This window comes from Sorghum bicolor, chromosome 2, assembly GCF_000003195.3.
Source record: "Sorghum bicolor cultivar BTx623 chromosome 2, Sorghum_bicolor_NCBIv3, whole genome shotgun sequence".
Classification (NCBI taxonomy): Eukaryota; Viridiplantae; Streptophyta; class Magnoliopsida; order Poales; family Poaceae; genus Sorghum; species Sorghum bicolor.
The window spans coordinates 9,841,066-9,859,646 of NC_012871.2; the positions used below are offsets into that span (position 1 = coordinate 9,841,066).

An 18,581-nucleotide genomic window follows, 5' to 3' on the forward strand; every position below is an offset into this window, starting at 1 on the left:
TTTGGAACTTAGGAATTTTTCCCTGTTCCTGTGTTTTCTTATGAAATTGAACTGTTTCCTATAAAATTCATATACCAAACATGCCCTTAGAATGGGTTGATCAGACATCAACATCAATTTTGTTTCTTATAATGATGTCATTGAACAATAAGAAATAATAATTTCCAGAGTGATAATATTTCTGAATTCTGCTTTCAAAGTGGAAACAATAACACGATATATCTGCACATATCCAGCCAGCTCGATACCAAATTCAGGATTGCGAGCAAACTCATCTTGGAAAAGGCTAATACAATGAGCTAGTAAAGTATAATAAAAAAAATGGTATACTACAAAGTCCACCAGGTAAAAAAAAAGGAAAGGAAAGGCCAAGAAAGAATGAAGAGCTTCCGTCTATCTAGTATATGGATTATCATTAGCTGTGTCACTCATCAAGGTCAAAATCATCATCAGAGCCACACTCAAGAGACGAGCCAATAGACTTGCGAAAGATGATAAATGACTTGTCATCCTGCATAAATGAAGCAATGAAATTGAAATGTGAAATCAGTACTGGAATCTCGGACTCAGAAATTTGGATTATCAGAGGAAAATACAGCGACAAGGGAGCAAGCAGATGTAACTATGGCCTTGTTTAGTTCCCAAAAATTTTCAAAATTCCCTATAACATCGAATTTTTGGGCGCATGCATGGAGCATTAAATATAGATAAAAAATAATTAATTGTACAGTTTGTCTGTAAGTTGTGAGGCGAATCTTTTGAGCCTAGTTAGTCCATAGTTGGATAACAGTTGTCAAATACAAACGAAAATACTATAGTAGCCGAACCCAAAAATTTTCGCGAACTAAACAAGGCCATATATGTTCAAGATGTACCTGCTTCACCCTTCTGACAGATTGTTCCGCACGTGTTACCTTCTCTGAGAATGTTTTGTCAAGTTCCGATAATGTGTTGGTCTCCGCCTTCCCTGGTTGAAAGAATGATGATAGTCAGGTAAACAACAGTCCATCCAACAAAAATTGAAAAGTCATCCTACTACTTACTATAATGTTCGTACTTCTCAAGCAATTTCTTCTTCTCAACTTCAACTTTGGAGAACAGGTCTGCAGATAACATATACAAAAATTTCAGTTGATAGGCTAATATTTTGGTCAAGCCATTCTTTTTAAAGCCACATAATTCAAATTCATTCGTATAACTAGCAACAAGTCAACGAAAAGCAAACTTTAGTAAACAAAGCACACAGGTTTATTCGAAGGTGTACTCTAAATTCAATCATGAATTAACAAATCAAGTATCTTGGCTAGTAGCATGTTTTAGAAAGAAAAAAAGAGCCACGCTTCATATGTAAGTGAAGAAATTGGTGAGAGAGGCATCCATCACAGGTGCTCTTCTTTGACCTACCTCTGAAAGTCTGCATGTGAGCATCCTTTTCTTTACAGAACGTGTCATATGTTTCCTGAAACTTGCCGTACTCTTCGTTCAGTGAACTCTCACACTGCTGAAGTAAAATCTTGTGTCATTTTAGAACAAAATAAAACCCTGGAATACGAGTTGTTATGAATACCTCTTTGGAAGCGTTAGACAGTACTTTTAGCAAATTCTGTCTGCATGCACAAATAGGAACACAGATTAGTGTGTTCTCACTGAAGATGAATATTTTTGTTTGGCTTATTGTAAGTTATAACTGGCTTCAGATGCTCTCAGTAAGTTAATGGGAAACAAATCACATGGAAGTGGAATACCGAATACCTTTCCTCCTCAAATTTCAGCTGGGTTTCTTCTAGCATAGTCTGAATATCTGCTGCCACACTACAGGTTAAGACAATTAGCAACAAACTCTACTACTCTACTGATACAGATGAAGGAACAAGACTTTCAGATTTCGTCAGACCATGCATTTAGCCTGCTCAGGAGAGAAAATTCGACCAATCACATGGATAAACTCACTCTTACAATTATGACACTACAACTATATATCATGTGAAACACTCAAACAGTTATCTACAATTTTGGAGTGCTGCCTTTTCAAATAGGAAGTGGAAAGATAATACTATGTGCCTTGATATAAAAGGAAAAGTATCTTGATTTCCTACAATTAACAGAAAATTTCATAACAGAGAAATCCAACAGGCTCTTGCTGCATTGCAAGAGTAATATTACTTTAGGAAGAAATTCAGACCACAAGCTATGAGCACAGCAACATCAACAAAACAACCAAAGATTAATCCAAGAAACAGAAAGCTCCATACACAGGACTACACAACTGTCAAAAATACTGCATTATTTCCCTTCCATTCACTACAAATTACAAAATCGCGAGTTTTTTTTTTTTTCAAATTTCAAGTTCTTTACTTATTTTGCCAAAACTGCATTGAAGCCTAAAAGGTAGCACAATTGCATGGACTGCAGATGGGCAATATTTCACCAGTAATATGTGAAATCGTAACAAAAACTGCCGAATGTAATCACACGGGCAGTAGTCAGTGCAATCGCAAGTCATCAGCAATCATGCAACAAAACATTGACACTAACAAATATTTACGCGATTAGCCCAATTGTTTGCACAATCGCGAGGAGATTCGGAGTCCTCAAGGTTTGAAACTCACCTGACAACGATCTGCTCACAGATCTTCTGCCCGTCCTTGTTGGCCCCGCCCTTGATAAGCCGAAGCAGGCACACGATCTCCCTGAGGTCACTGCCGCCGCAACCACGGAATTGAACATCTCAAATCATGCCAGGAGACGAAGGAGGAAAAAAGGAACGTTCGCAATCCAACGAGCTATAAATCGAAAGCGGAATATTCTAGAGCGAGCCCGTGAGCGAGGGGAGGCGCTGCGGAGAGGCCGGCCGTACCTGACGAGGTCCCCATCAGAGTCAGAATCGGAGCCGCCGCCAGAGGCGGAGTCGTCAGAGTGGCGGGGCCGCTTAGCCGGGCTCGGAGTGCCGCCCATAGCGGCCATTCGTCCTCCGCCGCAGCGATGAGTCGTCGCCGTCGCTGGCATTGCTGGGTGGAAGGAAGAGGTGGGAGTGAAAAGCAAGAAAAGCGAGGAGGCGAGAATTTCAAATTTGGGAATTCCGCCATTCTTAAGGCTGGGCCCTGCGAAAATTGTGAGGGATTTGTTGGGCCGAATGGTGGTCCGGCTTGAAGCCCACTGAGATTACCATGGGCTTTCTGAGCCAGGCTAACGGTTTAGGTTTAGGGCCTATTTGGTAGCTAAAGCCTTGTTTAGTTGGCAAAAATTTTGGATTTTAGGTATTGTAGCACTTTCGTTTGTTTGTGGCAAATATTGTCCAATTATAGACTAATTAGAATCAAAAGATTCATCTCATGATTTACAGGCAAATGTTTTCGTCTAAATTTAATACTCTATGCATGTGTCGCAAGATTCGATGTGACAGGGAATCTTGAAATTTTTTGGGAACTAAACAAGGCCTAATTTTCTAAGAAATGGTTATTGAAAATATTGCTCTATGATACGGAGTACTTTACGTGGAAAGTGACTCTTTACTTGAAGTGAATCAGAGGAAGCTATTTCTTTGTTGGATACCCTGCCTAAACTTGTATCATCGTATCATCCTAGTTCCTAAACTCGTAAATCAACTGTTTAGGTTTTTGAACTTATTCGTTTGTGTCACATTGGTCCCTAAGAGCACCACCAACGCAAGCGAACACATATGTTAGCCTCAAGTAAAAGTAGTAGTCCATGTAGATGAGGAGTAGTTGAGGCATATTATTTCACAACGGTAGTCCACCGTGTATACATGTAGCTTGCAGCTTTTGTCCCTTTACTTTGTTGCTTTTCTCCGCTCAGTCTGAGGCCAAACGCTCATTCTACTGGTTCTTTAGCACTTTGTCAGCTGAAGCTGTAGGCGTTTCTGCAGGATACACTGACACACTGCGAGGCTATCACTCGACGTGAGATGGACAACAAATGCAGACGTGTCACTCGAGGCTACAATACACGGTGGAGCGTTGGGGACGGCCTAAACTTGTCCAATTGTATCATCTCGGTCCCTAAACTTAGAAATCACTCGTTTAGATCCTCAAATTTATTTAGTTGTATGATCTCGGTTCCTAAACTTGATTTTTTGTCTCATTAACAAAGCGATCCAAGAGCTTTATATAAAAAAATAATTCATAACCTTTTATATGAACCTAAAGAAAGACAAACTTTATATCAAAGTTGCAGCCCTCAATGCGATATACAACTTTGTAGTTGGAATCTTTTTTTATCTAAAGTCATTTAGTGTCATAAAATTAAATTTAAATTTTAAATTTCAAAATTTATAAACTTACAAAAAATATTTTGGGACCCTAAATGATTTTAATTTAAAAACTTTTCAACTACAAAGTTGTAGATCGCCTTGCCGAATACAATTCTAATGTAAAGTTTATCTTCATTTGAGTTCATATGAAAAAGTTATGAGTTATTTTTCAATATAGAGTTTTTAAATTCACCCTATTTCGACCCCGATGAGATATAAAAACAAGTTTAGGGACGGGGATGACACAACTGAACAAGTTTGAGGACCTATATGGGAGATTTCCAAATTTAGAGACCAAAATGACACAATTGAATAAGTTTAGGTACCTAAATGACCATTTTGTGAGTTTAGGGACGAGGATGACACACCCGAACAAGTTTAGAGACCGGTGATGAACCTTACTCTTAATTTTGTGTGCAAAATAAATTTAAAAATTTCGTTTAAGTCTAGAATAGGTTTTTCGTTATTTACCAAAAATAAATTATCAAAAGTTTGTTTTAGAACTATTTTTAAAAATGAGTTCAAATTTGACTCTTCAAAGTCTTTGTTTTTAAAAAGTATTTCAAACTATATTTAAAAAGGCTTCAAAAATATTTTTATTTTTTTTAAAAAAGCTTCAAAATAATTTTGAATCAATTTCTCAAAAACTAGTTTTCAAAATCTTCCAAAAATGGAGCTTTTAAAAAGGAACGTAAATATGTGCTAAAAAGTTTTAAAATAGTTTGGTACACATATACCTATAAAATGATGTCTAGGGAGGGGGGCATTGTCCCCCTAGTATATTGTTTATTATAATAGTGTTGTATGAAATGGAGGATGTTAGTCTCTGAGTCCCAAAATATTTGACAATTTAGATTTGGACATGGGAATTAAGGAGGATTGAAAAATGTGGTGCATAGGAAACAAGAGAGAGATAAAGATGTACTAGGAAAAGAAATGATGTGTTAGTAGAAGACAAATGTGCATTGAGAATTCAGAAGCTTAAGTATTTTAAGACATAATTTGAGTCCTATAACATCAAGTATTTTGGGACAGAGGAAGTAATTTATTTTGAGTCAAGTATTTTTAGATTTTATCTCGCTTTGGACCTTCAAATTAAAGGACATACACTCTTTGGTTTGGGTTTGCATGAGAAGAAAGTTCCATCATGCAAACTTTTTACATACTTGTAATTTTTTGTTTTAGAAATGTTTTAGTCTTATTCATAGACAACAAATAATAATTCCTAACATACTTATTAAATATGGAAGCATCGTTTTGTGTGTGTCTAGGGAGGGGCATTGCCCCCTCTAGTATTATGCCTTTTGTCTTAGTTGTTTGATTTTGGTGATAGAATGGAACAAGAACAAGTTACTCTATTTTGAGTAAAATACCCTAGAACCACTAAATTATTGGAATGGGTTCTATTTATGCAAAAGGGGGCCCTTTTGTTTTCCATGCATGCTATGATATTATAAGAAGAAGATGGTGCTATTGGTTACCTCTTCCAATATTGGGTTATGAGACTTGATGCCAACACTCAGGTTATTGGTTATCACTGCCAGTTTAAACTTTCGGGCTTCAATATCTTGATGAAGTATAAAAATAATTATGACATCTCTTCAAGCTTTCATCACTCTACAGTTGTAGGGAAACTTTTCATGATGTGAATCAAGTATAGACTGAGGGCTTCTCCCTATACAAACAAGACAAGGGAATATTTCTATTCCTTTATGTTACCACTTTTATCTCAAGATACAATTAGGTCTTTAATTAGAAACTTTTGAATTCTTCTTTTGACAAGAAATAATTTAATATTCCCTCCATCCATTTATCTCAATCATTTAAGCATTTTTTTCCAATTATCTACATCATCTTGAGGTGACCGGCTATAATTATGGTTATGTCTTGCATGCACACTGGCCATTCCTTGGGTGCATGCACATGTCTCCATGGAGGACCTAGGCCATCTTGGCTGCTCCTTGGTTGCATGCAGGCATGCACATTAATTAGATTAATTGGACCACAATGATTTATTGAAAAGACGTGAGTCATTCATGCTCTTTGGTCTCCGTGCACAAGGCTTAAACGAAGGAGACTAATGGAATGAGGGAGTATTTATAAAGAAATGCTATAATTGTCTCCTAGTAATAATTGATTATGTCTCATGAAACTTGATTGGAACAATCGATAACGTAGAGTGACTATCTTAGCCTTGAACCTCACAATAGGTAAGGTCTGTTGATGTTGCAACAGACAAGGCTTTATATTAGAACCACATATGTCACATAAAAAGGTGATTTGTTTTAGTGGTTCTTTGATTCTTTAGGCCTTATACAAAGGTGTGGAATAATTAAAAGTGAAGACATTTCTAAGACACCTAGTGAACATAACTATGCATAGTTATGTCTTTTCCTATTAGATGTTCAGTAACTAAGACAATCTCTCATTGTTCATAAAAAATAATCTCTTGATTCCAAAGTATAAGACGTTTGAGCTTTTCTAGATTTATTGCTTTTGCTATGCATCTAGACGTAACCTAAGCATATAATAAAAGCTACTCTCTCCGTTCCTTTTTAATTATCGCTTGCGCTTCCAAAAAACAACTGTCGGCAATTATATATTAAAAATATTAATATTTATAATACATAATTAGTATCATTAGAAAGATCTTTAAATCTAGTTTTTTAACAAATTTATTTGGAGATACAAATGTTGCATGTATTTTCTACAAATCGAGTCAAACTTGTAGCAACGACAATTAAAAAGGGACAGAGGGAGTATGTATCAAAAAAGGTCAAAACATATTACATTTTTTAATGGAGGGTGTAATAACATCTATTCTAGTAGTCATTCACAAATCCCAATTCCAAAACCAATATCTAGATCTATATAAAGAGTTAGCATTATGCTCATTGATTGAAACCACAGCCAACAAGAAAACAGGATGAGAAGAGAAACATCTTTTGGGTCAAGGCCGTGGTAAAGGAAAACCCTTGGTGGCCTGGTCCACAGCCCCATCCGGAAGCGTGGCTCCAACTTCTTGCAGCAGAGCAGAGCAGAGCAGAGCATACACACTGCTGCACTGCTCGCAGCCGGGCAACACGCAGCCCTGTCTCCTCGACCTCCACACCCCCTCTCCTTCCCGTTCCCGCCAAAACCCCCCCACACAACCCTAACCCCCCCCCCACAATGCCCCCGTCTCCCGCCGCCGGCCATGCGCCGCCGCCTCTTCCTCCGCGCTCCCCTCCGCCACTTCCGGCTTGCCGCCGCCCGCGCCCGTAGCGCCTCGGACCGCGCCGCGATGCCACCCGTCCTCCGCCCGCCGGCTCGCTCCCCTTCCTGCGCCCCGTCTCCGCCGCTCCTGTTCCCCCGCCGCGCCGCCGCGGGGGCGGAGTGCCTGAGGTTCGGCTGCCGGCGGTTCTCCTCCTCCTCGTGGTCGGCGTCGGCGGCCGCCGGCGGGGAAGAGGCCGGGTTTCCGGCGCGGGAGAGCGTGGAGCTTCTGGGGATCCCCGGGGTCGGGCCAAGGAACCTGCGGAAGCTCGTCGATGGTGGGCTCCGGGATCTCGCGCGCCTGAAGCAGCTGTACACCGATAAGGTATATGCATCGCTGTCCTTTTCTTGATTTGCGTAGCTAAGGAACTTGAAACGGATCCTTGGAATTGCAAAGAACCACGCAATGTCGGACTGGATCTTATTGTTCTGGAGGTGTTAATTCGGTAATGACTAATGAGAAAAACATGCGTGGTCAGGGAGGGGAGAACCTGGCGTTTATACCCTGTTCGTCATGCTCAATAGCGTGATAATATTTGAGTCAGTGGCTGCACCGAAATCCAAGATTGTTATCTGTATCTGTAATTCTGTTTTCATGGGATTGTCTTTGTTTGCCTCTCTTATCTGGACACATGTGGCACTTGGGAAGTTCAGTTCGCACTAATTTCTTACAATTCCTAAAGTTGCATTGAGGATGTCACAAGGGGATCATGCCACATTACCACTTAAAGGTTTGTTATTAGACCTTCCTGATCCTTAGTGCATAACGCAGAGAGTTCCTCCTCTTATTAAATCTTGGTACCTGTTCTATGTTGCGGTTGCAAATTTAAATCTCAAACACTTTGGGCATAAGGATTACTTTATTTTCTGCCACTTCATTGCCTGAGATTGTGGAGGTTGATTACAGAGTTAGTTTAAGTTCCTATTGGTTCACTTAATTAGGAAGCTAGGAATATTCAGGAAGTGTTTCCAGAGTGTTACATGATCAAACTGTATGAATGATGGGTTCAGTATGTGGTGTCTTTGATATCATTGTTTTGGCCTTTTGGGAATGTTTCTGAATACATAAGTGATTGGCTGAATAGATTCCTTACAAATGCTGTTGTTATGCTTGTCTCCTGAGAGCTCTAACAATTTTTTTTCTCAAAATGCTTCAGCCTGTGGGTGGGTCTGCTGAGAAGATGGTTCAGTTTTTGCAAAGTTCTGTTGGAATCATTCATAAGAGCCATGCAGAGAGCATAACATCCTTCGTCAAAGACAGTGTTGTTGGGGAACTGAAAGAGAAGAATGAGGTACCGGCCATGCAATCAACCAGGGACAAGAGGATCACCTTTTGTGTTGAGGGAAACATCAGCGTGGGGAAGTCTACCTTCCTACAGAAAATTGCCTATGAGACAGTTGAACTCCGTGATCTTGTGGAAATTGTACCTGAGCCAGTGTCAAAATGGCAGGATATTGGTCCTGATCATTTCAATATTTTAGGTGCCTTTTATGCGGAGCCACAGAGATATGCCTACACCTTCCAAAATTATGTGTTTGTAACAAGGCTCATGCAAGAAAAGGAGTCCTCTGGAGGAATAAAGCCTCTTAGATTGGTCGAACGGAGCATCTTCAGTGATCGAATGGTATGCATTTTTCTTCTCCTTGACCCCTTGCTATGCTGTTGACCAACAGTCTTACACGTTATGCACCGAGGTCAAAATTGATGTGTATTTTTATTGTCCATATAACCAATAATATCAAGCAAAATGGAGATGCAAAATCCAGTCGTCCGCGAGAGTTAGTACTTAGTAGTGTCATAAATCATGCCTCTTTGATTGTTTTTGTACTTGTTTCCTGTTTTATCATGTGCAAATGGAGTGACTTTTGTGTGCCCTCTTCTGCAGGTGTTTGTGCGTGCTGTTCATGAGGCTAATTGGTTGAATGGAATGGAACTCAGCATTTATGATTCTTGGTTTGACCCTGTGTTGGCATCTCTTCCTGGCCTTATCCCTGATGGATTTATCTATCTTAGAGCTACCCCTGATACTTGTCACAAGAGAATGATGCTTCGAAGTAGAGCTGAAGAAGGAAGTGTCACATTGCAGTATCTTCGTGATTTACATGAGAAACATGAATGCTGGTTACTGCCTTCTGAACATGGGAATCACAGACTATTGTCAGCAAGCCAATTGCCACACAGCATAGACAACTCCTTGCACCCTGATATTAGAGACAGAGTATTTTATCTAGAAGGGAGCCACATGCATTCTAGTATCCAGAAAGTAAGCATCGTGTATTTCCTTTGTTTTAACAAGTTGTTATTCAGACTTGGAAAATGACTTATTTAAGCAACTTAGGTTCCTGCTCTTGTACTGGATTGCGAACCAAATATCGATTTTAGCAGGGATGTTGAAGCTAAAAGAAAGTAAGTTTGACAGTTATCCAATTCCAATCATAAACTCTATTTTCTGTTTGCATTACGGTTGTACTGTTATCTTGTTATCTGAGCTTGTGCCTGGTCTTAAAAACTATGAATGTTTTTTTTAGAAATTTTGAATATTACTGTTTTGCATACAAAAGATTAGCATGCTGTGGGTTGTTGGCCCATTGGAACATTCTTAACTTTGATGTCTAATAATAAGCTACAGGTAAATTACATTTTAACTTTGAATGCTTATATTGCTGACAGGGTTGTTTCCCAGTTTTTTTCCTTTGTATTTCCATATATCAAATATTTTGGAGAAAGTGTGCTAATGTAGTCTCTCCTGCTAATATAGGTATGCTCTGCAAGTGGCAAAATTTTTTGAGTTTGTGAAGAAACTGAAAGAAGCTTCACCAGACCAAAACATTGTCACGAAAGACAAGAAACAGCAAATCTTGCTTCCTCACAGTGGGGGTCTCTTCCTCCGAGATGGCAGCCCCTTATCTGAATCTAGTCTCAAACCACTGATCTGAATCTAGTCTCAAACCACTGACTTTCTAGAGGACAATACTGCGTTAGCCATTTTAGGGGGCAGTAGTTGTAGGGAATCAAGACTTCTGCAGTATTTTCATCATCGTATTTATTTCAAGGCTAGGGCTTCTCTTTTGTAGAAGAATTTAATCAGTGCTTATCTGCACCAGCTGAAAAAGAAGCTGAACACATTTTGGAGCGTCCACAGTTTTGAACTAGTAAAGCTAGATCAGGTACTCATTTGCTTCAAAATTTGTGCAGCTTTCCTTACTGAAAGAACATAATAGGGTATTAAAAAACTGTTAACTCTTTAAGCTTCTAGATTGCCATCTGGAGGATGGTGTATATCTGCAGGTGTTATTTGGTTGTAACATTGACCCAAATGCATGATCCCTATGATGCTAGTGCATTATTCTCAGTTTTTGTCACTTCTTCTCTGAGATTTTAACTATTTGAACTATCATGGTGACAAAATTATTAATTTCATGAGTTAGTTGTAATTTACCCCCCCCCCCCCCCCCCCCCCTTTGCCTGATTAATGTCAAGGGTCTTAGTGTTCTGAAATTTGTGGGTTTGAAGATTCCATATTATGCAGTACATCAACAGCCCATGAAAAGTTCAGCCCACAACATGGGAACTTCATTTGCACAATCTATGAGCCATTCAACATTATTTTTCTCTCACAATAAATCAGCAAACAGTACTTTCAACCATGACTTTTCAACCAAACGAACAAGCATAATAATGTGGCTTACGGAATAAACAAAAAACTGTGCAGTGTAACTGATAACGAATGCTCGGTTTAATGCCTTTTGCTGTCATTTGTAATCATGAGTGGGTGACACTATTCAGGTGCCCTGTTGTTACATTTCCGCATACTGCTGCATTTCATAGTGATTTCTGGGACGACGACAATGACCTGAGCACTAGATGAAAGCTGAGTGTGTGTGCTCTGTGCCGTGCTGGAAAAAAAAAACAAAGTTGGTTCAGTGGAAAGCTTTGCTCTTTTTCTCAGTGGACTGGTCAGGTTAATGGCTTTTGCTATCAATTTTACTATTAGTATGTAACATAGAGAAGTGATTGGCAGCCCTGAGGTCATGGTTGCGCATTTGCAATGGTAAATGCAGACAAGCAGTGTTCCACTGTGAAAAATGCAGGCTGTGTCCACCTAATTCAGCATCTGGGACCAGTAGGATTGTGACAAACCAGAAGTCCACAACAATTTTTGGTTCCTGAATCAGCAGAAAGATTCGGTGTCAGGATGATTCAAGCGAATATTGAGAGTAGACAACTGATGGAATAATTGGCAGAAACTTGTCTTAATCAGCTGAAGAAACTGGTATGCCGGTACTGGGAATGACAATCGGAAGTGGGAGGTCTGCATGCCGATGACAGTCACTCTAATCTCTAGGTGGTACCTTTTGAGTTTTGCAAGACTAGAATATAGGGCGATGGAGACACCAAGCTTGCCCTGTCGTCTAAGACACATTAAGGATGAGGTTAGGTTAGGGCCTAGGGGTGAATCATCATGAACAATGGTTAACTCTTGGAGCAGCTATGCAAAATCCCATTTCTTGGCCAAGATGGGATCCTGACAACGTACTCGTCTAGCATGACAATTTTGGGTCTCCTACTTTTGATGATTTTATGATTGGGATGGCTCAGCCCAACATAATGATTTCAGAAACGTCTCCAAATATTTATATGCCACTAATAATGACAACTTTTGTATGTACTCCGTACGTAGAGTACCAATAAACGAAAGATATTTCTGGCATAGGCCAGCGTAGCATATTCCAGCACATTTATGTCCAAACAGAAGCATATGGCACACAGTGACAAACACACAGCGACTTTGGATGATTGAACTCTGCAGATATATACGTAGCAAATTAGCAATCAGGTTGCAATATCATCATGTGGATATTGTACGGATGCTGCTCCGATCGATCTACATTCCATTGTCCGTTTGTATGTTGCACAGTGCTATCAATTCGTCTTTGGTGTGTCTTAAGATTCACCACTAGTTTATTTTAATTTATTACTAGCTCCATATACTGTTCGATGTGACTAATTATATAAATGGTAATAAAATGTAAAAAAATGTAGTGGTTCATAGCGTGTACCTTTGGATGTTCCTGCCTGATGTCAAGTATTGAAAAGGTTATGATACTGAAATGTACACTTGAACTATAGCGTGCGCTTTACCGGTTATATTCTTCAGGCTTTGAATTGTACTTAATTGATAATGTAATTCATTTTTGTAGACATATATATTAGTGCTCATGAGCATATGCTTATGAACTGATAGAGAGCCTATACATCAGCGGGCAATTATGTGTGGATGATGACCGAAGTTGGACTTTGCAAGTAGGCGCAGTTTAGCAGTTCACTCTTTGCTTGCTCTTGTAGGAATTAATCAGTTTGGACCCTGCAAGTGCTGGTGGTGCTAGCGGAGCCATCGTCGTTATCATGTTGCCCATGCAAGCGTACGCCATCTTTTCTTTTTTGCATTGACAATTCAAGTTAGCTATCACTTGCCCAATTCCATTTCCAACTTTGATGATAGATATGATGTCCATTATTGTTCATATCCGGCCTGTGGCCCAATCCCCAATGAATGTGGCCCTGACTCATCGTGATCAATGATGAAACCGCCCGCGCCTTGTTCGTTTGGCTAACAAGGCCTAGTAGAAAATATTGTTGGCTGATTTATCATGAAAGAAAAATATTATTAAATAGTACTCCCTCCGTCCACGAAAGAGTCAATTTCTAGAGTTGTCTTAAGTCAAATTTTTTAAACTTTGACCAAATTTCTAGAAAAAAATGTTAAGATTTATAGTATCAAATTAGTATTATTAGATTCTCATAGAATATATTTTTATATAATGTGTATTTTATATTATAGATGTTGTTATTTTTTTCTATAAAGTTAGTCAAACTTTAAAAAGTTTGACTGGCATGGATCCTAGGAATTGATTCTTTCAGGAACGGAGGGAGTATTATTAGTGTCGTCTTTAATTTACCTAATTTGCACTTAGCGAGCATCGATCAGCGATGCAACCATGCATGCGATGTCCACAGTAGTTGATGCTCAGAGCACGTGGCCACCCGTGGCCTCCACAAGACAAGATGCTAGCTGCTGGATCAGCATTGACTTTTTGCATAACTCAAACTACATGCAAAATGGTCAATTATATTAATCGATGCGATAAGCTGCGGATCGATGACGACTCATGATCGATCAGTTTGCACAATAACATACTTGTAATTAAATCAGGGAGACGAAGATGCGAATATAATGCAGCAACTTATGGCAGGTACTCTACTAGTATATATATTTCTCTCTAGCAACTGTTGCAGGTCACATCCTGTCGTCGTATGCTAAACTAAAACAGTGTGACTGAGACAATACATACACACATTCCTATGGAGTGTGGACACTTGGAGCTAGCAATATATGCACAAATGTATAGCATAATGTGTAGTATGCACAAATACATACACACTTCTCACAACATATCCAAATATCTTTCAATATTTTTTTTACTGAATAAATGCACACTGACGCTGGGAAAACATGATTCCTTGAAAACCAGAACATTATCTATACTACTACCAATTAACAAAGGACCAACAACTTAAATTAATGCTATTTGAGTAGATAGATTAATATTTTCATGCTAGTATTGTATTATGTGTGCTGACTTGATTTATTTAACAAAGGACCAATACTTGCATCTCAATAAAACAGAGACTGAGTTAAGTTGTAGGTCCTTTTCATGCTAGAGTGTTTAAGATTTCGCCAATTGTTATTATTTTGTTATCATTTTCTTTGAAAAAAGTTTTTTTATCATTTTGACCTAATGCCCAAAATTGTCAAAATAGTTTCATATAATAGTTTCATATAACATCTCCATTATTAGCTGAGAATATTATGTCCACTGCACCTTAGTGTTAAACTTTAGCAACGTCTAGGAGTAGATCTAAAGGCGTAAAACTTTGCATTTCAAGATACATGAAGAACTAGAGAGTGAGAGGGAGTGTTGTGGATATAGACTGTCGTTGGAGGGAAGTGCAGGCGTGGTGGAGGATCCGGAGCCGCCATGGAGTCGGTGGTGATCCTATGCACTAGGGCAACGACGGTCGGGGATGAGGTTGTGAAGACACAGATGCCAAGGTGGTGCAGCGCAGTGGTAGCGGCTAGGGCCTTCCCATCACTGGCTGCGTCCCTGCTTGAGATCGGGTTTAGGGTTTGTTGGTGAGGAGTGGCGACTCACAGTGAACCTCGTACTAAGAGCCACCGGGCCACCTCTTTTTATAGTGCAGAGTGACGGGGCCCCTCTAGCCATAGATGGGCTGGGGGGCCCCCGATCAGGGTGCGAGTCAAGACCCGATTAGGCCGTTGGGCCTAATCGGTGGGAGATCAATCTAACACTTAGTTCATCCAAAGAGATGTTGGTTGGATCATCAACATTGACTTGTGCATAACTAATATGCAAACATTGATGAGGTATGCTACAGAGTCAAGCATAATTTGCACAGTAGGATAACCGATCGAGAAGAAGATGTGAGCAGGCGTGCAGCAACTGGCTACTATACTAGTGTATTTACAGATTCTTTCATGTCACAATCCTGTTGAGTTTACATATGAAAAACAATGTGGGGCCAAGATAATATACAGAATGATGTGATCATAGACAGAACTAATAACATACTCATGAACTTAGGATGACTAGTAGCAATAATATATATATGAATGCAAGAATAACCTAATCCAGAGATGGAATGAGATGTCGCTATTAGACCAACTCCAAGAGTTTGGCTAAAATTAGTAGCCTAATTTCATTGTTTAGCCATTTTATAAAATGGAAAACTTCTTAAAAAAGAAGAAGTCTACAATAGCCTTACTATTTATATAAAATCAGATAGCCAATGTTAGTGGTTGGCTATATATGGCCATCGAAAATCAAGGGATAACCAACGTTTTATTTTATAAAACTAGATAACACATGTGTTGGAGCCTATATTTTGCTATGCAAATTCTAAAATAGCCTCCACAATAAGAATAGCCAAGTTCTTGGAGTTGCTCTTAACTCTGGCTTTATAGATGAATTAACTTTAAATATTTGAGAGAGAAAACATATGGGCATCATAGCCAATATACATACATGTGGGGGTATATATAAACATAAACTGTCGAAGAACCAAACCAAGTAGTTGCTTTAATTTGCACATGTGTAGAGGCGGCTAAAAATATAGTGACCGCCTCTACAGAAAAATACCTCCATTATTGAAAATCAATTTTGTAGTAGTGTCTAGACTATACTGGAAATTGTAATGAGCATCAAAAGAATCCCGTGGCTGTCAGAGGAGCTTTGAGCAGCATGAATCATATCGTCAACCAATTGTTTTGTTCATCAGTAGGGGCGGCGTCTTCTAGAACCCTATGTATGTACCGGCTGCTGTTGTCGTCAAGCTAGCGTTACTTGCCATGGCACGCTGAAGCCGCAAATTAAAATGACGTTCTGTGTTTTGCTAGAGAAGAAACGACGTATGTTTGCACACTATATGATTATTATACTAAATAAGATAAATCAGGAAGGTGAGAATGCAGCAACCACATGCATGCACGGCAGCAGCTACGGGATATTTTACTCTACCATTCTTTATTCTTGCAGGGAACATCCTGTCGATCGCATATATTAAAACAAGACAATATGTGTGACTGCGATAATAATAAATATGCATATACTAGACTCTTGGAGGCTTGGAGCAACAAGCAATTATATGCACACATAATCTACTACTACTAATCATTAATTATCTAAAATAAAATCTACTACTACTAATAATGCGTTGGTCCAATGAGGTGTCATCGTTAGCTCTGACTTCTCATATCAAATAGGTTTAACTATTTCAGAGAATAAACTGCACATGGGTATAACATAATTCGTTGACGAACTGAATTAAAGCACATTTCCGTGCCAATGTTTATCAAAGGACCGCCATCTTAATAAAATCGAGAATTATCTATTTATAGGCGGCTAGCTAGCTTTTATTATATATCATCAGTAATATTGTCTTTGAATAAAAAAATGTTATCATAGTAATCTATATGCCAACCATTATTCAGATTATTAGTGTTAGTATTTGGCATCTCCACTAATGTTCAACAACTATTACACCAACCCAATTGAAGGTTCCACTTGTCCTTTCTAGTATCATCAGGTCATCTAGAGTGCTTTGAGGGAAACAATCGCACCAATGCATAATGTCATTTTATTCTTCATAGGCTGCCCACAATAATTAATTGCAATGCACATGGATTGGATGCAGTTGAATTAATGAAATGAAACCTATACCCTAACAATGTCAGTTTAAATATATAGGTTTCAAGCTAAGGTCTTGTTTAGTTCACCCAAAAACCAAAAACTTTTCAAGATTCCCTGTCACATCGAATTTTGCGGCACATGCATGAAGCATTAAATATAGACGAAAACAAAAACTAATTGCACAGTTTGCCTGCAAATCATAAGATGAATCTGCCAAATAAAAACGAAAGTGCTACAGTACCCAAAACTAAAAAAAATTCAGAACTAAACAAGGCCTGTTTGAATGTCTTTGGGAACATAAATTCACTAAGTTGGCTTTGACTACATATTTGCCGTAGGAACAAAGATAGAAGCATAACCTGTTCTTCACTGGATAGAGAGTGAAACATCATTTTTTATCTGTTTTATTTGAAACTGGGTGTGAAGTTCTCGCACTATAAATTAGTCCTCACAATATAAGCGGGAACACTCCTAAACCCTAACCATTGACAAAATTGGTGTCTCCTTGTTGCAAAAGCACGTACTGCCACCCCCTTATAGTCATCATCCCTATCCCTAACCATGTGTGGACCATCTCATCATAGTGCTCATCCCTATTTGCATGTGCACCGTCTCCCCTCCTCCTTGTTGATAACCCTAGGCCACCCCTCCTCTTTCTCATAAATCCCTTCCGCCACTTTGTGCATGGACCCTCCGTCTTCCTCATTGATCCCTTTCCACAACCATGTGCACACCATTGTCCATTGTCCATTGCCCATGTCTCTGACCCCAACCACGAGCATTGCCAACCCTTATCTTATTGTCGGTCCTCTTTCCTAACCAAGTATCATTGTCATTGTCCCCAACCTCGATCAAAGCACATACTACCATTCCTCGTCTTTGTTTTCTCCTTCCCTAGCTCGATGCCACGACCCTTCATCCTTAACATGAATCCACCTCCCTAACCTAGACTCCCCCAACCACCCACAACAATGAAGTTTCCCACTTCATCCTCCCTAGATGAATGGCTGAATTCTTGGATAGATTAGGGTTTAGATAACACATGGCTGAATGAAATGTGTTAGCAATGTGTAGTTTTTTGAGATATGTATTTCTTAATGTAAAGTCCCAATGTGTTTGAGGATTTTACTTGCTTATATTGATGCTTTAGAATTTTGTCAGTTGCAATAATATCCAAGTGTAACACCCAAAAATTTAGATAAATCTCCTTAGGTTGGGTATTCTGGATTTGTATGGAAAATTATTTTTTTCCATAAATTAAAATGGATCATAATACAAGGATAAAAATATATATTTGTTGCATTCATGCTAGTGCATATTCGTTGTTTGATTCCTTGTGGGAGAGTTGGTTTCAGTGTCTCCCATGAATAAAGAAGAGGAGTCCTATTCATTTGCTTCCCTACGTAGATCCATCATCATTTGCTCATTCCTTCGCTATTGTTTGTTCGGCAACCAACCGTCCAAGACTTCGGTGGAGGACAACACTATAAAAGTGAGAATTGCATCTTTTGCATGTTTTAAGGATGGGGTGAGTATATATTCTATTCCACGTCAAACAAAGGAACAAAAGGGCAGCCACGTCACTGTCAACTGTAGCATTACACATCTGTTCACTAATTCCACTGCTAGTTGTGAAAGGGCCTCTAGCTTAGTGGTTAGAACAAGCAGGCTTGTAAATTTAAACAGATCTACACTAAAAAAATAAAAAAAAGTCTGCACCGTGTCGTACTGGTGACCTGTGAGAAAAAAAGGTTGCCACCAAGATTATATATATATATATATACACTTA

At 39.1% G+C, this 18,581-nt stretch overlaps 2 protein-coding genes across 3 annotated transcripts; one reads left to right on the forward strand and one right to left on the reverse strand.

Moving 5' to 3' along the window:
• On the reverse strand, positions 118-2,998 carry LOC8054433 (centrosomal protein of 152 kDa). Of its 2 annotated transcripts, none has more exons than XM_021452424.1 (8): positions 2,858-2,998; positions 2,610-2,699; positions 1,753-1,812; positions 1,568-1,607; positions 1,405-1,498; positions 1,044-1,103; positions 876-967; positions 118-511 (listed from the first exon to the last, which is right to left on the reverse strand). In XM_021452424.1, the coding sequence occupies exons 1-8, from the start codon at positions 2,962-2,964 to the stop codon at positions 425-427; spliced, it is 630 nt and encodes a 209-aa protein (XP_021308099.1). In that variant the 5' UTR covers positions 2,965-2,998; the 3' UTR covers positions 118-424. The 2 variants fall into 2 exon arrangements, with proteins under 2 accessions (XP_021308099.1, XP_002461771.2); XM_002461726.2 differs by having other exon boundaries at positions 1,405-1,501.
• LOC8081824 lies at positions 7,455-10,885 on the forward strand. Its single transcript, XM_002459593.2, has 5 exons — positions 7,455-7,847; positions 8,680-9,147; positions 9,409-9,786; positions 9,862-9,929; positions 10,282-10,885. The coding sequence occupies exons 1-5, from the start codon at positions 7,467-7,469 to the stop codon at positions 10,457-10,459; spliced, it is 1,473 nt and encodes a 490-aa protein (XP_002459638.2). The 5' UTR covers positions 7,455-7,466; the 3' UTR covers positions 10,460-10,885.